We start from the raw sequence: 26772 nt of genomic DNA, 5'->3' as shown, positions 1-26772 counted from the left end.
CTTCTTCCTAAACCAAAATCCATGTCAACTCTTCAAAGGTGGGAGCTTTCTCCCTTGCTGCAAACCCTGTAATGAACATTTGATAATCCTTTGTCATGCTATAAGGTAACCGTGATGAGATCAGTGTTAGACACTTTCTCCCCTATGTCACCCAACTTGTCTCTTAGTTCTTTAATCCGTGAGATGAATGCATCAACATATTCATTCTCTTCCATTCTAATGGAGATAATCTTACTCTTAAAAAACAACACACATTTTGTATTTTTCGTTTCATACAAATCCTCGAGTGTCACCCAAATATCATTAGTGATTTTTCATTCTTGGATATGAGGAATTACGATGTCTTTTAGCGACATATTCAACAACAACTTCGCTTTATTTTCCCTCTTTTCTCAATCTCGAACTGATGCGATTGTGGCACCACTAGCGGTAGACGGCTTTGCTTAATTTTCGTTTGCAATTTTCCATGCATAGGAACCCTCAAGAAATGTTTGCAACTTGAACTTCCAGTTGGCATAATTTGACACATCAAGCTTATTTCTCTCATTAAGGTATGTCTCTGCAATGTGATTATTCATTGTGACAGAACAATTTCAACAGTGCCTAGCGTTTAATTCACAAGCACCACCAGTAACTTGTCTGATCAAATAGATGCACAGCTCCAAGAACAAATCCACTGGTCGAATCCATAGATCCAGTAATCTAGCAACTAATCTACGAATGCAACACGAGATCCTCCACCAAGCAATCTAGGGATCAAACTCCAGATCCTCCAATAGTCGATCTACAGATCGAACACCAAATCCTCCAATAGTCGATCTCGAGATCGAACTCCAGATCCTCCAATAGTCGATCTATGAATCGAACTCCAGATCCTCCAATATACAAAAAACATTGGACATGACCACCAATACAGGTACATCTAGTCTCAGGCCGCCTCTAACATGAATAAAATATCAACGCCATTCCACCTTGCTGCAGGTCACGCTGAGTAAATTTACTATAAGTTTTTAGCATCAGTGTGGGCGTAGAACTGACCATCAGCGTTGATCAACATTCTTTCCCTATGAACTGCCAGCGCTGATCAACACAACCTCTCTTTTTTGGGGTCACGTTGATTAGGTTTATTCAGAAAGATCAACGCTCTGTCACGAAAAAAAAATTGTACCAACATACCTCTCCCTGTGCAATCCTCTTGCAATCCTCTATCGCCTCCAACAACAGCGTCACACTCACCAACAAAGGAGGCTTACTCGCTCTCCAATCTCAGCCACCAGGGATCTGAGCCACAAAGGCTTAAGTCACCACAAACCCAACCCACAAAGAGCTCTTCTTTGTGCTCTTATACCATGTTAAAAAAATGGAAAGACAAATTTGAATAAAACTTACAAACTGAAACTAGCAGCTCAAAGGGGAGCAAGCTAAACCTGGAGACTGCCCAAAGAGTACCACTCTACTCCATTAATCATCAAATCAAAAATATATAAGTTCACATTCAATTTAGGAATATCAAAACTATCTCCTTAAAAATAAGAACTAAGTCTAAAATAAAAGACCGTGAAATAGAGTTTCTCCATTATTTTCAACTCATATCCCATTGATCGTACTCCTTAGCTCTTTAACATCTATTCTAGGAAAATTCTTATGAAACTTATGTGATTCCATATTAAATTACATAAAAAATAGATATGGAAAAAAACATTGGAACTTAGTTCGTCCTTCTCGTTACTAAATAAATAACATGAACAAAGATTTAAAACTTTCGCTTATCCTTCTCGTTATTAAATAGTTAACATGAACGAAGACTTTCAAATTTCTAACGACAATGTGACTAATTAACGGATTTATTTTCTAATCATTAGTAGCAAAACTAACTAACTAATCATCCATACTTAATCAATACAAAGGATTGCGCACCTTTAACAAAATGCTTAACTTTCAAAGTTATCCGTATAGACAAGTCAGATCGTATACCATTAGTCGGGGCATAGGTTGAAAATTTTCCAATTTTATTACACTAAAGCGGAGTAGTATATGGAAGTCGAGGAATTGTTTGGACGGTGAAAAGTAGTTAGAATTGGGTTGAAAATTTTCAAAAAAAATATTAGAGACAGTAATTGAATCATATTTTTTAATGCTGGAAATAAATTTAGCACCATCAAAATTTTATGGTTCACCTGAAATTATGAAAATTGAAAATTTTTGCTTTATTTTACAAAAAATCAGTATTAAATTTTTTCAAAATATGACCAAAATTTCCATAACTTTGAACTTTGAAACCGAAAAAACAATCTCATTACACTACAGCACACTGAAGCCAATGCTCGAAAGCCACATCGGATTTTAAGCTGCCTTTAAATCTTGAACGTTGCTCATAGGGGCAAGTTGTCTGAGAAATAAATAACACCTTATCTGCACTGGAGTTCAAAAAGCCTCAGCGGTTACCTCCATTACTATAGTAAATGTCATGCAAAAAGTTTATGATGTTTTAACTGATTGTTACTACGATCCATCATCAGAAACCGGGAAACTATATTTCTTCAAAAATATCGAGATTCATGAATTTATAATTAAATCAAAGTTCAGGTATTTAAAAGCACGTGCTATAATCAATAAATATGTGAAATTCAATATTCTGAGGCTCTGCATTTGTTTGATAGAATCCCTACCACAAGAAATGAAATTCAATATTCTTAGGCTTTGCATTTGTTTGATAGAATCCCTACCACAAGAAACAAGTGTTTAAGTTCTTTATCACATAAGGAGAGGAGAAACACAGCAATATCTTCTCGAACATCAAGGCTAATTTATCAGTTCCATGAAAATACCCTACTCAAAAGCAAATTGAAAGTTTGATTCTACTTCTAACCTATGACACCGATGTTAAGTCCAGGCATTCAAATGCCTTTGCCCATTGCACTGAAAAGGGAATGCTACCATAGTCTTGAAATTCATGTCTAAAGAAGTCACCAAAAATCCGATTCAAAGCATTTCTTCTGCAAGTGATTAATATTGGATAAAATGACACTGCTGAAAGCAGTTCTTATTCTTTGAACCAAATTTAACATGATCAGAATTTTCTGCAATGCATCAATTCATGGTAACTCAATGAAAAACACCAATGATTTAAAATAATGAAATAGATAGCCTGTCTTAAGGATTGAATGGAGCAAAAGCCACCACTGAGTTGTGTCCACCAAATCCAAAAGAGTTTGAGATACCTGCCATTGACGGTGTAAACTTAGTATCAGAATCTTTAAAAGAATTTTCACTTATCTTTTACAACAGAAATACATCCCCAATGCTTGATCTTTTAGAACTTGAACATTTAATCCTAGACCACAATAGTCACAAGTGTTTATCTTGATTTTTATGGTAGACAAATGGCCATAGAATCAGAGCTCTGAAAATAATTACAAAAATCAAGTATAATTCATGGAATAAGTTGGAAAAGTAACACAACCAAACTCTGGCAGTGGCCAATATGTGAAGCTTAGCTTTAAGATAACAAGTCAGAACTTTGAAATACCTACAAAAATAATATAGCTTATATTTATAATAGGGTAACAAAATCCAAACTCAACATGTGAAAGTTTAAGACAATAAAAAGAAATATGAAATGGAATAATAGAAATTAAAGAACAGTGATAATGGATTTGAATTCGTTTATTAATGGGTTTTATTTTGTTAACCAAAATATTTATAAGATTATTTTATTAGATAAATGAAAAAATATATCGTTCAAAGACTAGCAAAACCAAATAAAATTATTATGTCCATACTATTTGTTAAATCAAAAAACAATAAAATCAAACATGGAGAAAGATAAGTATTTTCTGACCATTGAATGCACTGCAAACCTATGCAAGGTTTAGTTAAAATATACTAGATATCAAAGAAAATACAAATAAATCTAAGCATGCATATCCTCTAATTACATTTTTTTAATGGTCTATACTAATAATTTTTTATTAAAATATTTATTAATAATTAATAAAATAAAATAAAATAAAAATTTAATATCTCGAAAACACGCATACCATATTACAGATTTATAAAATGAAATAACATCCAAATTACTAAGGGTCTGAACCTGCGGTCTCCTATCGTCATTATAAACAAAAACCTTCAGAAACTTTCCTACCTGTGTTGCCAGAACGTGGTGCGGAACTGCAACACCACGAGCAGTCCTTCCCAAACAGAAATCACTCAGCTAAACGTTTTAATTTTTACATAATATACATCTTTATGCATGATAATTTAGATTACACTCATTATAAATTATTAATTTATAATGGAGTTAAAATTAATATTTTTAGGTCATAATTGTATGTACAGGAGTTTTAGAATTTATCTATTTAATAACTATTATATTTATATAATAACTATTATATTTATATAAAGTAAATGAGTAATAAATTATATTAAATATTAATAAATATTTAAATATTTATGGGATATTTTACATTATTAAAATTAAAATATATATATATATATATATATATATATAATTTAAATTATGATTTTTTTTTGTAAGCTTGGTAGGACCTTCTCATTTTCGAGTTTTTACATGTCCGTTATTCACCCCACTTTCGGGGAGGGTAACACGAGAATTGAACCCAATATCTCCCGTTCAGTGAGACTTCATTTCCACGACCATTGCCACTTGAGCTACCCCATGCGGACAAATTATAAATTTATTTTAAATTATTATTCTTATTATTAATTATAAAAAATCAATATATTAATTAAAACATATATATACTCTCAACTTAATTAATGCGTGAATTAGTTTTGTTAAAATATTATACACCAATATTATAGTTTATGAGTGTTACATGCATTTATTTCATACATGACTTGTCCATATGCCATTTCTCTCTTAATTAATCAATTTAATTCAAAAGATATAAATGACATTATTACTTTGAAATAAATATGAACCTTTGATTTGTGAATATTATTAAAAATATTCCAGAATATTTCATGAAAATATTTCATACAGGTTCAATCCAGCCTTATTTCAAAATAGATAGATAAGCTTTCAGTTACATACTTTCAAAACCTAGTTGTCTTTAGTGAGACTTTTTGGAAGCTTTTCGAGTGGGTTTTTCCGGTCTAATTTCTCTAAAATACGAAAGGAATTTATTGAAAGCACAAGCTTGAGGGGTAACCCCTGCACAATCAAAGTATCCTAGGGGTTTTTTCAGGGTGCTGAACTAATTTCTCTAAAATACTACAGTAATTTATTGAAATCACAAACTTGACGAGTAACCCCTCTATAATAGAAGTGCCCTAGGGGTTTTTAGGGTGTTGAATCCATCCATACATACAGTCAAAAAACCAGTTTAAGTGACACAAATCAAGGTTTCGCCTAAAAAATTCCCATGGATACAGTAAAAAAAACCAATTTAAGTGAGACAAATCAAGGTTTCACCTCAAATATTTCCGGTGGATTCCAGAACTAGAAAGTCCAAAAAATCACACTAAAGATAACTCCCTTTCAAAACTCACTAAGCCAAAAATAAGTTTAGCTTCTCTTTAATAAAAGACCTATTTCAAAGTCTGCGAGGACTTGGATAGATGGTGCACTCCTTGCACTCCTTGATGTGAAGTCACTCGTTCAATTCCCAGCTCATGAGGATGATATATTGGACATATTGAAGATGTAGCCTTCCCAAACTTACAAAAAAAATCTTTATTTCAAAATAGACACTCCTATCAACATAATTGAAATTATCTAACAATTACAAATTTATAAAACTCATTAACCGGAAAATAAAGTTACAAAATTGAATTCACAAAAGTTATTTATATTTACAAGGTTTTTTTTTTTTTTTTTGGAATTAGAGTGTTAGAGATAGATTTATTTAACAATAAGGTTTATCACATGATTAAGCTTAAAGATACTTAGAATATCTTCTATAAGTAATGGAAAATTCATATTTTAAATAGGAAAAATGGAAATTTCATATTATAATATTGTGGTTAATTAACAACTTAATTATAATTATATTGTAGTTACTCTAATATATTATTTTATTTATTAAAAAATATTTTAATTATAAATATTATAATTAATGCATGATTAATTATTATTTATTTAATAAAATAATTTATTTTAAATGGTAAAAATTGTGATTAATGAATTATTAATATTTTTTTTAATTAAATGTTTTATTTAATTAAAAAATAAAATTTATCTAATCTCTATTATCTATTTTTCACAAAGTTATCAAACTTCATGGGAAGAGGAGTTGGAAACTTTCTTTACAAATTTAATTAGTTTTATTTTTCTTTTCATATTCTGAAAACTTCCAAGTGCTTATTTTATTATCAAATGTTTCAATTTTTTTTTTTGTAGTTTTCAATAGACATGACTTAATATAAGTTAAGTAATTAAAATAAAATAAATTTGTATAAAATTAAATGGCGGTAAATATATATAGTTCTCAAAATACTTCATAATATATTTTATATTTAAAAAAAAAAAAAAAAAATCACAAAACATGTAACAAGATTTGTTAAACAAGTTAATACAAGTTAAACAATTAAAATAAAATAAAATTTGTATAAAATTAAATGGTGGTAAACATATGTAGGTCTCAAAATACTTACTTCATAATATATCTCATATTTTCAATAATTAAAAAAATCATAAAACATGTAAAACCATTCGTCAAAGAGTTTCCTCATAACACATCCCACATTTCCAAGATTAAAAAATCACAAAACATGCAACAAGATTCTCAATTGTGAAGATTCACTCTCACTTTACCATGAAGATTCTTAACTTATAAAAAAGTTTTGTTGCAATACCATGGCTTACTAATAACACATGCCAAAAAACCATAACTAGTATGCACATGACTTTTTTTAATTAATCAATTTAATAGATTCTTAACTTATAAATAAGTTTTGTTGCAATACCATGGCTTACTAATAACACATGCCTAAAAACCATAACTCATATACACGATTTTTTTTTAATTAATCAATTTAATTATAAAAACTAAAAGAGAATAACTACTTTTGAGATAAATCTCAAAATTTTATTTGAAATTAAAATTACTAATAAAATTATTTGAAAATATTCTAAAGATTAAATCCCTACCATTCATTTAAGAATTATTTATAATTAAATAAAAATTCTAAAATCCTTATTCCAGAAGAAACCTATCTATCAACATAATTTTGTGTTATTAATTATTAAAAATTTAAAATCTCAAATATTAATTATAAATATGAATTTACAAAATTCATAAATAACTAAAAGTTAATCTTAAATATATAATTAATTGGACTTATTTACAAATTCACAAATAAATAAACATAATTTCACATACATATAAATATAATTTTTAGATTTAAAAAATAATAATAATATAATTTGTAAATTTAAAATTTATTAATATAAAATTTAATAATTTATTAATTAATTTCTTATTTATTAATAAATTTTAATATTTAGTATATTCAAAAAATTTCATAGTTTTATAATACATAAAAATTTGATTTAGACAAATTATCAATTAAATATCAAATTAACCTTCTACTTTTGGCTAGTTAAATGAAATCTATTTCCTACCCAATTAAATTAGTCCCTAGTCCCTTATACTCCTGTTATGAAATTAAAGATGCAAAGCCTAATTCATCGTGATTCATAATGACCACTTAATTAAAATATTTGAGAGTCTGTTATGAGTTTGGTGCATCTTTATTATTTAGTTTATTTTAGATTTTTTTGCGTAAATTTTAGATTAAAAATAAATAAATTTTATGAATAATAATTTAAGAATAATTGTTAGACAAATTAAGTATTGGTATTTTAATAGTTTTCCTTCTCACTTTAAACTCAATGCATAGACTAAACTTAATCTAAATAGTGTAAACACAAAAATATTACAAAACCAAACTTAATAAAATGATATAATAAACAAGAAAATATTACAAAACCAAACCTAATAAAATGATATAACTCAGTACCCACATAGTGATGGCAAAGAAGATGGAAAAGACATTTACCAAAACAGTGATGGCAAATAAATGGAAAAGACAGATAATTGTAACTTTCTTTGATCAATAAAACTTTACATTCTCAACCTGCATCATAAATAATGTTAGGATCTTACAACATAAAAATAATATATCCAAAAAGCTATCCAAATTATCTAGATATCATTAATGATATGCTAGCAATAGCCAATTAATGAAAAGTGCTTGGTGTCCTAGATACACCTCATAGATCAACATCGTGCCACATTTATGCAAATGGTCAGATAGTAATGTAATGCCTAAGAGGGAACAATAAATTCCAAATAACAACGCTGGCTTTAATAACGACAGGTGAACACATGTTAAACACTAGGTAAGAGAAACCAGCATTTATATCACATATAAGCATTGCAGTGTTCGATTATGACAAGGAATTCACTGAGATTAACCACAAGCTATGTTATCAAGGGAACCAAGATCGTTGTTCAATAAATTCTTCAGGAGAATTGATGCTGTACCCTAAATTTAATCAAATTTACTTACCAACGTGTACTTCATGCTGCTTCTTTATATTTGGCACTGTGTCGATAGTAACATCAGGCTCAGTATCCTGCCAAGAGTCTCCACATGTAATTTGTTTTTTGATAAAACGATAGCTAAAATGTTATTTGTACATCAAAGGGCAACGAGTTGGTCATTTCCATCTAGTTATTAACAAAAACAACTGCAATGCATGTAAACAACTTACAAACTGATTTATTGTGGGGTGAAGCCACCCGGTAGTGATAGCCTTTATGGTGGCAATTGCTTCCAGTGCACCGGCAGCAGCAAAAGTATGCCCAATCATAGACTGGAAAAGTAAGTCATATTTAATGTCAGAAACAGAGATGGTGTTTGCAATCGAAGAATGGCACAAGAACATTCTGAAGCGCAGCAAATTATTGAACTATAGGCTAAATGCATTCGGCTAAGATCAGAAAGCACTGGTTGAGAATCATTTTGGTGAATTCAAGATACTTGCAGATTGAACAGCATCGTAAAATCTTGGTTGGAGGTATGCAAGATTTTTGAGATACAAAGATAGATCTAGATTTGCAAAACAATAACAAGCTTGCAAGAGAAGGAAGGAAGCGAGCAAGAATTGACAAAAGAATGAAATTGATTCTACAATATTAGTTTTAGAATAAATACATAAAAGCAACTAAGTTAAGCTTAGTTGTACATGCAATAACTAAAGCTAAGTGTGCTTTACCTTATGTTAATGTGTACATGTGCCACATGCAAGCAATAAGTTAATTGGAGCTAATCTAGGTGCATGTACACCAACACAGCTAGTCTAAGTGCATGTACACCAACTGGAGCTAATCTAGGTGCATGTACACCAACACAGCTAGTCTAAGTGCATGTACACCAACACCCCCCTTAAGCATAACTTAGGTGAGTGTGATGCAAAATGAATGAGTCCCGGCAACACGGCCATTTTAGGTACCCATATACAATGCATAAAAAGGAGGAAAGAGGGAAAACCCAGTGGGAAGAAAACCCCCCCTCAAAATATAATGCAAAAGTAGAGAAAAGACAACGGCTAGGCAGTCGTGTCCTTCACCCCGGGACGATCTCGCAGGAAGTGAAACTTCTGCTCAGCATGTTTTCTTCCAGGGGTCGCAAATCCGTGGCCTGACAGAGCGCGAGCAAATACGTGGAGACCATGAGATTGAGTATGTCGATTGCCTCGGCTGATTTGCGGGCTGAGATGAGGCCCAGAGAATTGACATCTTGGTTGTGCTGCTCATCATCCTCGCTAGAATTTTTGTAATTTCCGCTTCCAGTGCAAGGGAAAGCGAGTGGTGGCCGGTTCGAATCTGTTTCAATTCCATTTTGGCATTCTGGAGCACCCTCTGTGCAGACGACATTTCGCCCTGATCGGCAAGCGCTCTGGCTTCAGCTATGGCTTGAGTCGTTCTGAGACGGATCCTTTGCTTCTCCACTTGCAAATTTAGAGCAACTGGAGCTCCATCTGTGCTCTCCGGACGCAAAATTGAAAGATACTGTTCTCTTGAATTGAAAACTTGCTGAGAAACAGGTTCTTTATGGAAGCAACAGACCGAGATTAAATTCACAAGGTTTGATGCAGATTTTACGCCGGGCAATTTGAGATCCACTAGAATATATCTATCTTCTTCGGCGTAGAGATCACCGAGATCTACCGTCCCGTGGCTTCCGTCCTCAGCAACACAGGTTTCGTAGCTTCCGGCATGGAAGCTTTTCAGCTTCGTTCCTTCGCAAGCCGAAACTGTTATCCTGACGTCCTGCACAACGACGTTGAGCAGGCCACCAATACACTGAGCGAAGGCGTCTTGCACGAGACTTTCGGTCTGAATGAATGAAAACGTGCCCCCGGACTCTTCAGAAATGTTGTGCATCGTGGCTGCATCGTGGTCGACTCCGAAGCCGAAGGCATGGACAGGAATTTGAGCGTGGCCATGACGTATGCTTTGTCTTGCACTCCTTTCATCGCCGGGAAACAAAATAGTCCCGCGAGAACTGAGACTGTAAGTGTCCTGGCCATCCGAGAGCAACATGATGCTCGCCACAGGATTTCGTTTGCGACGATCTTCGAGCACCTTCGCGCCTTTCTTCAAACCCTCGGCGATATTCGTACCCCCCGTGCAGAACAGTCTCTCGACTAGGAGGTTCGCTTCTAGCTGGTCGTCTGAAGACATGCGCTTCAAGGGAAAAACTCGCTTTGCCGTCGAAGAGAATACGACGACGGATAACCGGTCCATTGGGCTCAGATTTGATATCACAAAAGCCATGGCCCGTTTCAAGAGCGACAGCTTCATTCCCGTCATGCTTCCGCTAACATCGAGCACCGTAACAAGATCTATCGGCGCACGGCAACCTGGATCTATAACCGTATTTCTCTCGCAGTTTTCGTAATTCTGTTTCTTGGAAGCTTCGCTGGCCGGTGGAGCCTTAACATGCACCAGCACTGTAAAATTCTCCGAAGCTTCAGTGGCCGCAACGGCTTCGACCTCGGGATGCAATGCTATTCTCAATTTCCGTACATTTGCGGCAGCTCGATCGCTTGTTCTTTCAGGATCGACGACGAAACCCTTGAATTCGAACTCTTGGTCATCATCGGGTTGTAAGCTTGTTTGCCTTTCAATCTCTCGCAAGTTCGAAATCGAATCCAGAGGTTCGTCGTCGTCGTACACGGCCGGTTCTAAGCTAAAGCTTTCACGACGATTTCTATAGGTTGCGATCGAATCGTCTATCATTCTAAGCATTTCATCCTGTTTTCCAAACAATTCTTCCAAAATTTTCCATACTTCATTTGGAGTTGAACATGATTCAACATGAAATAGCAGTTCCGGAGAAATAGATAAACATAGGATGCCGAAGGCCTCGTCCATGCGATTGAAATATCTTGTTTTCTCCATTGCCGATGTTGGTTCAACTTCTGTTTCCATGGTTATTCGAAATAAGCCTCTACTTCTGAGATGAAGTTGAATCTTTGGCTTCCATTCGAAATAATTATATGGAGTGAGAATTGCCGATTGTGGAAACTCCAATTTAGACTCCATTCTTTGTTGTTGCTTCAATCTTCTGAACCTGCAAATAAAATTGCTTGTGCACTGATTACAAATCCCTGTGCTCTGATACCATGTAAGATTTTTGAGATACACAGATAGATCTAGATCTGCAAAACAATAACAAGCTTGCAAGAGAAGGAAGGAAGCGAGCAAGAATTGAGAAAAGAATGAAATTGATTCTACAATATTAGTTTTAGAATAAATACATAAAAGCAACTAAGTTAAGCTTAGTTGTACATGCAATAACTAAAGCTAACTAAAGCTAAGTGTGCTTTATCTTATGTTAATGTGTACATGTGCCACATGCAAGCAATAAGTTAACTGGAGCTAATCTAGGTGCCTGTACACCAACACAGCTAGTCTAAGTGCATGTACACCAACTGGAGCTAATCTAGGTGCATGTACACCAACACAGCTAGTCTAAGTGCATGTACACCAACAAGGTAACATGTTTTAATTCTTAATAACTAATCAACACTAATCAGCACACATTATATGTACAGATGACAAACGAAACATAACAGTGAACCCAAGGATCTAATCTCCAATGAATTCTTCACCTTTGTTCCATTTATTTTGATGCTAGAAGTATCCTTGAAAACCTTCTTGATAGCATTAATCTCTGCCAGATCTCCTACCCGAGTTGAGGTTGCATGAGCATTGATATAGTTGACCTGCATTGTTATTGAGCATACGATAATTGGTAATTAAGCCAATATTGAAACTGTATAATTGGTATTTAAGCCAATATTGAAACTGTAGTAATTCTACACCATTGATAAACCTTGAATAAAAAATCAAAACCACTTACCTCCTCTGGTGAAATTCCTGCATCTTCCAGAGCTTTCCGAATGCACATTGAAACTCCAAGCCCATCAGAGCGTGGATCGGTCATGTGATAAGCATCACAAGTGACAGCCCCACCAAGGTACTCGGCTACTATGGGAGCCCCTCGCTTTATTGCATGTTCAAGACTTTCCATAACCTGCTTTTGGAGAAAAGCCAATGTTCTTATTATCTAAACTGTTCAAAGTCTGAAACGATATTTTAAATATCATTTGTATCTAAATCAAACTCAAATTCGCCACAAGAAATGATATTTGAAAAAGTTATTTCATAAAATAGGCAATGCAATTCAGATACACAGTCACTTGAAACTGAAATCAAGCTAACAATTTTAACCCAACAGGCTAAATCATTCAGATTAGTCAATGGGATCAATGATCAGGGTAGCAGTTCATTGTAAATCTGAGGCTCCACTGTGATTAGTATTGTTTATGTTATATTTTTTTGCAATCAGTAGCATAGAAGAAAAATACATAGCTGTTAAATTCAGGTTAAGCTCACCAGCACGCCAGCACCTTCACCCATGACAAATCCATCACGATCTTTGTCCCACGGTCTTGATGCTGTCTGTGGGTCATCATTCCTCTGTGAAAGAGCCCTAAGGGAAATAAATCCACCAACTATTGCCGGCACAATACCAGCATCTGCGCCACCTGCAAGCATGATGTCTGCTTCACCTCTGCGAATATGGTTTGCAGCGGCATATAAGCAGTAATTTCCCGTTGCACACGCTGTCGAAATTGAGTAGGTTGGACCCATAAATCCCGTATCAATTGCCAACAATGCAGATCCCATGTTTGGAATTATATAAGGAATGAAAAATGGCGTGATCCTCTGGTAGCCCTTCCGCAAAACAGCTTCAATTCCAGCAGAGTAGGTTGTAACACCCCCAATCCCGCTTCCCAACAGCACCCCTACACGGCTCTTGTCTACCTGTGCAGAGTGGAAGCGTGCTCAGGTTAATTCAGAAAGTTGATATTTAGTTTTATCCCAGCTCAGGTTTTACAATCTGGGTCAAAGTGCGCAATGAATGATTCATCTTGTGCGTTTAATTTTCCCAGAAATTAAATGATGCATTGAAATGCGCACTTTCCACCAACATTAATATTGTGAGGATGGATAAACATTGAGAGATGATTTATAAATTGTATATAATTTGAATTTAAATGATACATCGTAATGAGATCTCTCCATAAGCACATATCAATGGTTTAGTGTTTTGACAAAAGGATTTATAATTTATCTACAATATGGATGCTGTTAAGTAAATGTTAATTTGCATGTTAATTTAATATAGGATAGGGTGGTGTTAATATATATATAGTTTTGTTGGAATAATATTTTTATAATTTTATTTTAATTATCAAGTGGAAGGTGGGAATTTAATTTACTAAATATTTATAGCAGTAGTAAAGAATATAAGAATGAGATTTTTTAAAAGTGGTTATGTATTTTTTGTTTTCATTTTTTTGAGTTTTATTATGAAAATCAATTTTTCTTATTATTTAGTGTTGCTTTATTATATTTTTCTTTTTATTAAGACTAGAAAAATACCCTCTCTAAGACTTGCATGCACTTTAAATTTGCAAGGAAAATATATGACATATGTTCATATATAAATTTGAGAAATAAAACATATAGGCATATAATACATAATAAAGGGAAGGGTTACCAAATTAAACACTTGTCAATTCAAATAAAGAAACTTATTGAACTCATCCCTATTTCCTCTCTCATTGGCTTGCTCCTAGGGAAATATAACTCCAATTTTAAATATGCATGCTATATCCATTTTTATGTATCTATGAACCCAGTCACAACAATTTTTTAATACATAATGTATACACGTATATTCATAACATAAAAATAAATATGCAATACTAATCTAATACTTATATGAATGTATATTTATCTACTTCACAATTTTGTCAAGGGCAAAAGTTCGTCTTATCATGTTTTCTAACACACCCATCCTTGATCCTGGCAAAGATTCCACATGACTATTTCATCATAGATTCATTTAAGTTGTCTCTTTCCTTCCACACTCGGCCTGTTAGGCTCACACATCCCCTTCTCTACTCAATAATTCTTTGGGGGATTCATCTTAACAAGGCTTTCGTGTAGGAAGAGTGTTAGCGTGTGATGTGCCATTGTTAGAAATCCCACTAGTAGCCTCTACTAAATCAATAACTTACAAAAATCATAGGATTTTGGTGTTGTCATATTGGCCTTCTTCTCGAGCTTTCTATCTTACATTAGTTATTATTTTCATTTACGAGGTAAATTCACCAATCACCTATATCATAAACATTGATATACAAATATTACGAATTATCTCTCTCTTTGAACCAATTTTGAAAAAAATATTAATAAATTTGGATTTATATGAACTTAGGAAGTTTCACATATACTTAGTTTTCAATTTTGTAGGTGATAGTCATTCACTTCATTATATGGCTTAATTTTACCGTCATATCCTTCTCCGACTCAGTTTTCCCAATCATCTTTCTTGTATTCGATCAAAACATGATTGTTTTTTCATATAATTCTTTCCACTACATCCACAAAGACCTTATGAAATGATTTCATAATTACGAATTACTAGTAGTTCCATCATTTCAATAATTAACATATTAATTGTAATGAAAAGTAGAACATGCATGCATTCACACAATGCATCGAAAAACATGTGGATAACCACAACTTTCATATTTACATAATATTATTGTGTTCATTCACATAACACATCATTGCATTGATTCAAGAATATCATAGCTTCATATCATGCATCTCACCATGATGAGTTGAAAGCTCTAGTAAACAACTTGACATATTATCCAACTTCTTCCTCAATTTTGCTCAATTTTATTCAAATACTTTAATTTTTATCCCAACACAACACCAAGAATATAACCTTTCTATGTTAGACAATCTCTTGAAGCACACTAGAAGGTATTTTCTTTGTTTTCCTAGTAGTACCCCAAGCACAAGGGGTTTCACCTTGTTGACCAATATCTTATCACATTCATTTATAAATGGGGTTTTAAAATTGTGAAAAATAGAATCAATATATTGTAATTATTTGGTGGGGGGCAACTTGGGGTAGGAGATTTTTATTTGTATTTACAATTTCGGATATAAAAAAAGGGCATTTCGTTAAAACAAGGGGTATCTACAAAAATATAGCGATTATTTTTATTAAAAATATGTATTCGGAGAGGGGTTCAAAAAAATATTTTGGGAGTCTTTTATCAATATCTAGTGAGAGTAGAAGTATTCTTTAGTATCCCGTGAAAGTATTGTTATGACATTGGTCAAATAAGTGGAGACTCGGTGGCCCCAAGAAACCTTTCCCTTTAGTGTTGTCTATATGTTTGGACAAAGGTTACTATCTAGGACACCAACACTAGTATGAAGACCACTGGACACATTTACCATGCTATAAATTGCCCATAACCAACAAAATTATGGTCTAACATATGGCTATCTCATATGGTATTCATTATAGGATATGAGTATAAATACTTATTCACTCTCATTCTTAGCTGTTAAATGGTACAAAAACAATATATAAGTGTCAAGGAATTATACTTTTCTACTCTATATTGCATGGGTTCCCAAAGCATAATTGATTTAACTCATAGCCTATGTTGTTGTCTTTTTCTACTTTTTCTATTACAACAAATTCCTTAGAAATTTGTAGCCTTTCTTAACATTGTTGTAGCTTCATTTTTGTCCTAAGTTGCCTTCAAGTTCCATTTGATTAGAGAAATCATCTTGTTATTCTCTTTAGTGTTTCCTCTTCATTCTATTCACCTCTATACGACTTGTTGAATTTTCTTGAGTAGTTCCATCGCATTGTAATTTAACACTTCTTTCTCCAACTTTAATGTTAAATGGACCTTATAACACTTCATAGTGTTGCAATCATTGTTTCATCTTCATATGTACTCCTTTGAAAGTCCATTTTCTTTCACAAACCATCCAAGTTTAAATACAGTTTTATACTCTATATGCATCCTTATCCTTCTCATCTGAAATTTTATAGTTAAAACTACCATATCATGCTTTGATTTGCTACCCTTTATACACTTAGGATGCACTCAACATTTCTCATCCTTATCTCATCCACCAATTGGCATTTACTATTGGGGTCATTTCCTCGATTTTGTAATGTTTTTGAACAACCTTAACATTCATTGTATGACATTTGATGCCCTAATATCGAGTCATCTTTAGACTTCGTAAGGCTCTAAAATTTCCTATTTTAATTGAACAATTATTTGTGGGGTCTAAGTCCATCCACCAATACCAATCGAGACATGGAGTTCTTTATTCCACTGTCAACATCCTTCCAATGACTTGAAGTTCACCATTTTTCTTCTCATCACACATAGATCATTGGTTCATATCTTGCAACTCTTCTAGGCATTCACAAATCCTTCCCATAGAGATGGTCCACATATTACATAGTTCATACATTACTTCATACACATATTCTCTTTCCTTGGAAATTCTCCTTTATCATGCAAGCACTATAACCTCCATCACATTGATGGTTTACAATATCTCCACTAGGATAATAATTTCATTTCTGTTTTCATGCATATTGGTGTCATCCTCATTAGCTAGTCTATTCCATATTCCCTATACCTATAATTTTTTCTTGGCTATATATAATAACTAGCTTCAACAATTGAAACCTCACAACATTATGTTGTTGTCTTCCATGCCTTCACTAAATATTTTTATGGAAAACAATAACCAACTCCAATAACCAAGAATTTCCATGGCTCTTCTTTGCAATTCAAATTACACACATGGATCATAATAATTTCATGAGATGCATTGTTATTCATAAATACAACTATATAGGCCTAATAATTCACCCTAATTGGCAATATGCACCTCTACCATGTTTTAATCATCTAGTTGTTCCTCCACTCTATTGTGAAAGCACCATCATGAATTATAAGCAACCATCTCTTAGTCAACTTCATCTCTAGGACACTACTATAGCACTATATAACTGTTTCTCAATATTTAGGGTACCTTGGAAATTATGCATATTTATAATTATAATGTCCACTCAAGCCCAAATGCTTTATTTTGCTAACTTTTTGAAATAATTAGAAACATGTTTTGGAGATCGTAACCCTTTATTACATTCTCCTATATATTACTTATCTAATGACTATAAACATGATAAATTCCAAGCTCTAAGCTAAAAATTATAACTCTAAAAAATTATCATTTTGGCCATTTTCCACATTTTTCTCACTAATGCAATTAAGTTGTAAGAGCTACTTATTCCATCTATAAAAGAAAATTTAGCAAGAACTAAGAAAAAAATTGTATCACTGCAGATAGTAATTCTTATTATGAACACTCAAATAGCTTCTTCTTAGTGATCTAATACTCCATTCACTCTTAGAATAATGGAATTTGACATATTTTTCCACTTGCACTTCAAGCCCCTTGGAATCTAACCAAAAATCCAACTAGGCTTCTTTGTGTCTTCTTCTATTCTTCATTGTTCAAATTTCTTAACCGATTGAGCTCCTATCAGTGATTACCCTCTCTTCAAAAACCACTAATTGCCTTTTTTGGAATTATGGAGTTGAATCAACATACCCATTGATTCTACCATGTCATTCTCTTGCATATATGGCTCTTCCCATTTTTTGTGATATGTTTTGTAATATGGATCTCATTTCCTATTGTAATCGTGGCCACTTACAACACTTGATTTTATCTCCTATATACATTTTTCCCATTAGTCATGATGAGATTTAGGTTGTTCATGGAACTCTCCAATTAGATATCTATTTGTGCCATTTTATTTTATTCATTTTCTAACGTCTCCCAACGCTATAATGAGATGTGGACCATTAAAATGATCGAGAATTTCCCAACAAATTTATGTCCATCAACCAACACTTTACAAACCCCCTGAAAATATATCCATTGTATATTGATCTATTCAAAAATATCTTAATTGTTCACGACATTTCGAATTCTTAAATCCCCAATAAACTCTAAACTTATGGTAAAACCATGATTATTGATCTCATCTAGTGAAAGAAAATCCACCATTTATGACATTTTCAAAAATGTGAGTCCACATAGAACTTGAATCATGTGTGAATGTATCAATTGTTGATCTCACCCATATGATTAATCCTTGTTGATTCACAACATCACCAAAATTTCAAATCCTTGACAAACTCAAATCTAGTGATGATCTCCATTGTTGATCTAAATTTGTCAATTTTCAATTCAGCCTCCAAAAATTAAACCCTTAATGAATTCTATGCGCAATATTTATCAATTGTAACTTCTATCAATTGAAGAGAAATTTCATTTTCATAGATTTTTATAATTTTCCCATTTTACCATGGAGCCAACATTGCAATACTTGATGGCACATAGTTATATTTATGTAACTACCTCATATGATTTTTCTAAAGCACAATATGGACATTTCAAAGCCAAAGGTCTTTTCTTTGTGCAGATTTATACTCTCTATCTTATGTGGAAGTTGTCAAACATATAACTACAACTATCCATTGTACAATAGATAAATTTCACTATTCTATATTGTGCATAACATTTATGACATGGAATATTTGCATCGAAGAGAAGAGATCTCATGTGGATTGTATTGTCACATGTCATGGTGATTGTTATAATTTCTTTTGGCTAGAGGAGATAAAAAGAAATAAAATATGATGGATAATATGACACATTAAGATGAATATAAATCTACATATTTATCAAATGAGGACAAGGAAACTATATATCAATAAGACTGAACTATATTAAAAGATAATATATCCATCCAATAATAAAAATAAAAAATAATATATCCACCCAATCATAGAAATGTAATTAATATAATTCCAAAAATACTAGGAATGTGATATTTAGGGATGTTAAAATTAGTGTCTTATGTTGCATATCTATTATACTAAATGTATATGCTATGGACGATATGGTGTTGGGTCCATCCATAATTGTTGTGGGAACATTGCATTGATGCTATTACTATATTTCATTGATTTCAATATTTGAACAATGAATAAAGCATTCACCAACATTAATGTGAATCACCAAAAAGGATTTACAATTGAGGATAAAGGATACATGAAAAATATTTTCTCATTACTTTGAAATGATTGACTAATAGAATTACGAGAAGTCATTACATAGTAAACGAATTTAGTTTTGAGACAACCAATAACTAATGAATTAGATTTTCTAAAATCATAATTATATAAAAAAAAAATTAAAAATAAAGGATCATATGAGATCAAAATCATGGTTTAATAGAATTGGAATATCAAATTGAAATTTCACATGATAGTTTCGACGCTAGATGGTAAGAATTCAAACCAAAAATTCATATAAATCCCATTTTTCTTTCATCAGATTGGGTGCATAACAATCCTTAGCAAAAGGTGAAGTTGAAATTCTAAATTAATGAAGTCAAAATCCAATGGCAAAGGCAATGTCCCAGAATCCCAAGCTTTGGTTACTAGAGTTGTTATTGTTTAAAATTTCCTTAATTTTTATATATGCATTCCTTATGTTGGCCACTCTCAATTGATTTTATGAGTGAGACACTAATATCCTTTATTATATATAAATGTACAAGAATTGGTTACTAGAGTTGTTATTGTCTGAAATTTCCTTAATTTTTATATATGCATTCGTTATGCTGGCCACTCTCAATTTTTTAAGATCTAGACACTAATATCCTTTATTATATATAAATGCATGTTGTAATGAAAAAATTAACATGTACTACTATAATGAAAATCAATAAAAAACAAATTAAAAATTTCTTAGTGTAATTATTTATTAGTTATAATATACATATTATTACTTTAATTACCATCCATATTGTTTATTATTAAACATTACTACTTTATAATTATTCATTTTTTTATTTATATAATTTTTACAATGATTTTTTAAATAATACTTTTTAAATTATATCTAATATTTAATCAATTTAAAAATAAATTAAATTCACTTAAAATATTTATATACCTGAAAAATACTTGTGAATTGGTGTTATCCAAGTTTTAATCTCAATCTCAGTTAATAACATATTAAACTATAATATCTAAATATTATTGTACTAGTTTCTAATGTTATATTTATAAATTGGCCTAGTGCTAACAGTGACAGCCTCACTCTAGCTCTTAAAAAAATAAAAAATTCTTAAAAAAAAAATATTCCAACAAATAAATTTTAAAATTGAACATCTAAAAAAACACAAACCTTTCATTAAATTTTACACTAGCAAAATTAACTTCAAAATGGTTGATCTCTCTATGACTCATAGCTCTGACATTTATGATAAACCTAGAATATGACTTCAAAACGGTTGATCTCTCTATCCCTGATAGCTCTGACATTTATGATAAACCTAGAATATGACTTCAAAATGGTTGATCTCTCTATCCCTGATAGCTCTGACATTTATGATAAACTTAGAATATGACACTAAGTTTATATATATAGATCAGTACATTCAGTGGAGAAATATCAGTGTTGAGTTTATGGGAGAATTTTTCTTGGAATCTAAATCTATGATTTAATTTACTCGGATTAAGAGAATAAATATTGTGAATAGAGTGAAGAAATCACTATTCAGTATTAATAAGAAATTTTCAGGATGTAAAGATTTGTGAAAAATAAATAAATACCTTCTCCAACTGTTGCGGACCTAGATGAGTGTTTTCAAGAGCCATCTTCCCACTGACCAAACTGTATCTCCAGCAATCGTCAAGCTGGCGGTCGTTCTTCCCATCAATGTACCCATTTGCAGAAAACCCACGTATTTGGCCTGCAAATCTAACATTACAACTCGAGGCATCGAATCGATCGATGAACCCAATACCGCTCTCTCCCTCCAAAAGCTTATCATAAAACATATCGACGTCGCTTCCAAAAACAGAGACGAGTCCCTGTAAGATTTTTGAGATACACAGATCTAGATCTGCAAAACAATAAACAAGCTTGCAAGAGAAGAAAGGAAGCGAGCAAGAATTGAGAAAAGAATAAAAATTGATTCTTCAATATTAGTTTTAGAATAAATACATAAAAGCAACTAAGTTAAGCTTAGTTGTACATGCAATAACTAAAGCTAACTAAAGCTAAGTGTGCTTTATCTTATGTTAATGTGTACATGTGCCACATGCAAGCAATAAGTTAACTGGAGCTAATCTAGGTGCATGTACACCAACACAGCTAGTCTAAGTGCATGTACACCAACACCCCCCCTTAAGCATAACTTAGGTGAGTGTGATGCAAAATGAATGAGTCCCGGCAACACGGCCATTTTAGGTACCCATATACAATGCATAAAAATGAGGAAAGAGGGAAAACCCAGTGGGAAGAAAACCCCCCCTCAAAATATAATGCAAAAGTAGAGAAAAGACAACTGCTAGGTAGTCGTGTCCTTCACCCCGAGACGATCTCGCAGGAATCGAAACTTCTGCTCAGTGAAAGTCTTGGTGAAGATGTCAGCAATCTGCTCGGAACTAGGACAGTACTGAAGATCGATGATCCCATCATGAATGAGTTCTCTAATGAAGTGCATGTGGATCTCGATGTGTTTGGTACGCTGCCGCTGCATTGGATCTCTGCAAAACTTTAGCGTACTTTGATTATCGCACCAGATGACAGTTGGATGATGGACATTAATCCCAAGCTCAGATAGGAAATGTTGTAGCCGAATTGCCTGAATAGTGGCATTGACTGCTCCTCTATACTCGGCCTCGGCTGATGATAAAGCAATGGCAGCCTGCTTCTTACTTGACCAACAAATTGGGTCGGATCCCAAACTAAGTACATAACCGGAAGTAGACTTGCGATCAATGGTGTCGCCAGCCCAGTCTGAATCTGTGAACCCGATGAGATTCAAAGAACAATTGGCTGCATAATGAATCCCATAGGTGATTGTCCCCTGGACATATCGAAGGATGCGCTTTGCAGCATTCCAGTGTAACTCATGTGGCTCCTGCATGTATCTGGAAACTGCTCCGACAGCATAAGAGAGATCAGGACGGGAGTGAGTGAGATAAAGAAGACTTCCCACAAGCTGGCAATACAATGTGCAATCAATCAATGGTGTGTCTTTGCCATTCTCAAGCTTTATCCCTAATAAGAAAGGTGTGGCTGCTGGCTTGCAGTCACTCATGTGAAATCGTGCCAAAAGATCTCTGCATATTTTGGTTGAGAAATGGTAATGCTAGAATCACGCTGATGGATCTCTAGTCCAAGGAAGAAATTTAGCAAGCCCATGTCTGTCATAGAAAACCGCTTATGCAATGCAGTTTTGATGCTAGTAATGACAGAAGCTGAATTACCCGTTATCAAAAGATCATCTACGTAGAGTACTATGATCAACAAGGAGTCAATTTTCTTCAGAAAATAAACATTGGAATCAGATTTGCAGCGTACAAAATTTTGAGATAACAAATAAGAATCCATCTTTGCATACCATGCTCTAGGTGCCTGCTTGAGGCCATAAAGAGACTTCTTTAGTTTGCATACCAGAGATGAATTCTGCATGTATCCCGGTGGCTGCTCCATGTAGATTTCCTCCTCGAGATCACCATGAAGAAAGGCATTCTTCACATCCATATGATGCACCTCCCATCCTCTTGCTGCTGCAATGGAGAGAGCTAGCCGAATGGAATCCATTTTTGCCACTGGAGCAAAAGTCTCATCATAGTCAACACCATGTACTTTCTGAAAACCTTTTGCTACCAATCGTGCCTTATATCGACTAACTTGGCCATTTGATGCTTTCTTGGTCCGGTAAACCCACTTGCATCTCACAAGTTTGCGATTTGAAGGTAGCGGAACCAAATCCCAAGTTTGAATTCATCAGAATATCCAACAAACATGCATGCTTTGCTTTGAGGCTCGAAAGCCTTTCTATTCTCTGGAGGAATGCGGGCCCATGCTCGAGATCCAAAAATGCGGAAATGACTAACTTCAGGTTGCATGCCAGTCCAAGCCTCAAAAGGTGTTTTTCCAGTAACAGATTTATGAGGAGATCTGTTCTGGATGTATGAGGCACAATTAATAGCTTCGGCCCACAATTTCAACGGAAGAGATCTTGCATGCAACATGCAATTAGCCATCTCTTTCAAAGATCAATTTTTCCTTTCAGCCACGCCATTTTGTTGTGGAGTGTAAGGAACTGTATGCTGCAATTGTATGCGTGCTTCATCACAAAGATTCTTGATATCTTTGTTGACATATTCCGTCCCATTATCTGTGCGGAATATTTTGATGCATTTTCCAGACTGATTTTCCGCATGCGTTTTGAAAATCTTTAGATGTTGAAAAACTTCAGACTTGAGTTTCAAGAAGTAGACCCAAGTGAATCTCGTGTAATCATCTATAAATGACAACACAGATCTTGCTTTGCTCATTGAAAGCACCGGAAATGGACCCATGAGATCACTGTGTACAAGTTCCAAAGGTGAAGAGGCTCTCCATGCATGCCCCTTCTCAAATTTTTCTTGTGGATGCTTTCCAAGAGCACATCCATTACAAACACCATCTGAAAATTCAATGGTTGGCAATCCTTTGACCATCCCTTGCTTACTAAGCTGTTGCATATATCTGAAATTCAAGTGCCCAAATCTCTCGTGCCAAATCCTACTTTCTTCATTTGCATGCGTAAGTAGCAAAATAGAATCGGATTGAGGAACAAAATCAGAAAATGTATACAGACGAGATTGATCATTTACCTTGCCAGATGCAATCTTCAAATTGGTTTGCATGTCATAAATGCTCACGGAATCTGGGGTAAATTCCACTTTCCTTCCGCTGCCTGTGTGTGTCATCTGATACACTGAGAGAAGATTCACAGAAAGCCTTGGAATATGCAAGACATTTTCAAAACTTCCATCTTCGAATTGCACTCTTCTTTGTCCAGTTGCTGCAACTGCAGAATTATCCCCCATGAGAATGGGAGGACCTGAGTATGCATGTAGAGAAGAAAAGGATTCCTTTGAAGAAGCCATATGATGTGAAGCTCCTGAATCGATGATCCATTCTTGTGGTGCAGAATGAAGAGCAATCAAAGCATGCTCGTTACCTCTTGGATCTGGTGCTTTTTCTCCAGACTTCTTCTTAGCATTCTCAGGAATGTGGTCTCCAAGATTGTGTTGCTGGAGTGTCTGCGCCATAAGATCTATAGTCTTCTTCATGCATGCAGATTCAGGATGAAAACCACGGTGGCAATAATTGCACATTGATTGCCCTTTCGTTCCTTTCCTTTCCTTTGAGCCAGATGATCCATCAGGGGGTTTGGGATGTCCTCTCTTTCTTGGATCAGGATCCTTCTTCCCTTTTCCTTTCTGATGGTCTTTGGAATTTGCCTTTCCTTTTGCATGCACAGTAAGTGCATGCGCTTTGGAATTTTTAAGTGTGCCCATTTTGATGAGCTTATCTTGCTCATGCATCAAAGACTGAATAAAAGAATCCAGTGAGGGCATCTTCCAAGCTGCACCAGTTGCAGATCTGACTGTGTGGAATGTAGAGACGAATACTGCATACTCTGGACCAAGTTTTGATAAAATGGAAAGAATCAACTGATTTTCTTGCTTGGATTTGTCGATCCCGCATCCTTTCAGCTGAACCAACAAGGCTTTATACCTTGTGAAAAAATTTTGAATGTTCTCAAAGTTTCTCGGATCTAATGAGTTTAACTCATTTTCGAGAATGTGACCTTGTATTTCATCCTGTTTTCCAAACAATCCTTCCAAAATTTTCCATACTTCATTTGGAGTTGAACATGATTCAACATGAAATAGCAGTTCCGGAGAAATAGATAAACATAGGATGCCGAAGGCCTCGTCCATGCGATTGAAATATCTTGTTTTCTCCATTGCCGATGTTGGTTCAACTTCCGTTTCCATGGTTATTCGAAATAAGCCTCTACTTCTGAGATGAAGTTGAATCTTTGGCTTCCATTCGAAATAATTATATGGAGTGAGAATTGCCGATTGTGGAAACTCCAATTTAGACTCCATTCTTTGTTGTTGCTTCAATCTTCTGAACCTGCAAATAAAATTGCTTGTGCACTGATTACAAATCCCTGTGCTCTGATACCATGTAAGATTTTTGAGATACACAGATCTAGATCTGCAAAACAATAAACAAGCTTGCAAGAGAAGGAAGGAAGCGAGCAAGAATTGAGAAAAGAATAAAAATTGATTCTTCAATATTAGTTTTAGAATAAATACATAAAAGCAACTAAGTTAAGCTTAGTTGTACATGCAATAACTAAAGCTAGCTAAAGTTAAGTGTGTTTTATCTTATGTTAATGTGTATATGTGCCACATGCAAGCAATAAGTTAACTGGAGCTAATCTAGGTGCATGTACACAAACACAACTAGTCTAAGTGCATATACATCAACAGTCCCATTCCCGTTATAACGATCCGCTTCTTCGGATCATTTTCTCGTTTGGGAGCCGACACCATTATGGCCCTTGTTTTGCCATTTCTACCACCTCCAGACGAGAACCCACAATTCCAATTCCATTGTATTGATCGCCCACAAACGAAATCATAACAAATTGCAAGTATAATTAACGTTCCACCTCTCAGCTTATGAAAATATCGTCGATAACGCTCCACGGGTTCTATCCCTCCCAAGCCTTCATATTGCGAAAAAGAGGTCCTTGTGAAGGACTTTACTTCATTCGAGAACGGTGCAGAGCCCAGCGTTGTCATGTTGAAACTCCGCTATAACACATACAGAGGAGAATCCTATCGGTTTTCCTTACGGTGGGTTTTCGTTGTAGCAATAAAAATGTACATTTAATTCCCTCACCTATCTCATTGAAGTCGAGCATTTATAACTTCAAGAGTTATTGGAGGGTTGGCAGTACTCTAACTATCCTCCGTTTTGCGGTTTTTTTTGGGTATATTTTTAATAATAAAAAATTATTTTTATAAGCTGTTATTCTTTTAGATTTTTCTTATTTTTATTAAGCAGTTATTCTTTTAGGTGTTTCATGCGGGTGACTTTTATGATATAATTAAAATATATTTTATATAGGATGATTTTTAAAAACTAAGTTATTTTTTGTGTGATTTTTCGGATTTTTTAGTGTAAAAAAAATTGAGGTGAAATTTTGATTTGTGTTATTTAAACTAATTTTTTGATTTTATGTATAGATTCAGTACTCTGAAAAACCCTAAAATACTTCAATTGTAGAGAGACTACTATCAAACTAGTGATTTCAATAAATTTCTAACTAATTTTAAAAATATTAAAAAAAAACTTACAGTAA

The 26772-nt window shown here is 33.8% G+C and overlaps 2 protein-coding genes across 2 annotated transcripts; both read right to left on the bottom strand.

The window, feature by feature from the left end:
* Positions 1 to 2817: 2817 nt before the first annotated feature.
* LOC149184608 (3-oxoacyl-[acyl-carrier-protein] synthase I, chloroplastic-like) lies at positions 2818 to 26209 on the bottom strand. The gene is made up of 9 exons (XM_089418951.1): positions 26077 to 26209; positions 25899 to 25986; positions 21155 to 21416; positions 12939 to 13370; positions 12403 to 12576; positions 12152 to 12265; positions 8744 to 8845; positions 8539 to 8605; positions 2818 to 3221 (listed from the first exon to the last, which is right to left on the bottom strand). Exons 1-9 carry the CDS (start codon positions 26207 to 26209, stop codon positions 3154 to 3156), a joined length of 1440 nt encoding a protein of 479 aa, XP_089275077.1. The 3' UTR covers positions 2818 to 3153.
* Positions 9636 to 11902, bottom strand: LOC149184609 (E3 ubiquitin-protein ligase WAV3-like). The gene has a single exon (XM_089417988.1). The coding sequence runs from the start codon at positions 11580 to 11582 to the stop codon at positions 9636 to 9638; it is 1947 nt and encodes a 648-aa protein (XP_089274114.1). The 5' UTR covers positions 11583 to 11902.
* Positions 26210 to 26772: the final 563 nt, after the last annotated feature.

This window comes from Pinus tabuliformis, chromosome 3_2 (assembly GCF_031772625.1).
Source record: "Pinus tabuliformis cultivar Carrire ecotype Pingquan chromosome 3_2, CPIR1, whole genome shotgun sequence".
NCBI classification, from domain to species: Eukaryota; Viridiplantae; Streptophyta; class Pinopsida; order Pinales; family Pinaceae; genus Pinus; species Pinus tabuliformis.
The sequence above is the reverse complement of the archived record's forward strand: the minus strand, read 5'-3'. Positions and strand labels throughout refer to the sequence as shown.

Excerpts from the sequence above, each read along its gene's own strand:
- LOC149184609 (XM_089417988.1), bottom strand. The coding sequence starts at position 11,582 with ATGGAGTCTAAATTGGAGTTTCCACAATCGGCAATTCTCACTCCATAT.
- LOC149184608 (XM_089418951.1), bottom strand. The coding sequence starts at position 26,209 with ATGACAACGCTGGGCTCTGCACCGTTCTCGAATGAAGTAAAGTCCTTC. Across the intron at positions 25,987-26,076 it reads ATATTTTCATAAGCTGAGAG|GTGGTAGAAATGGCAAAACA; the intron begins GTGGAACGTTAA and ends TCTCGTCTGGAG. Across the intron at positions 8,606-8,743 it reads ACCCCACAATAAATCAGTTT|GATACTGAGCCTGATGTTAC; the intron begins GTAAGTTGTTTA and ends GACTCTTGGCAG.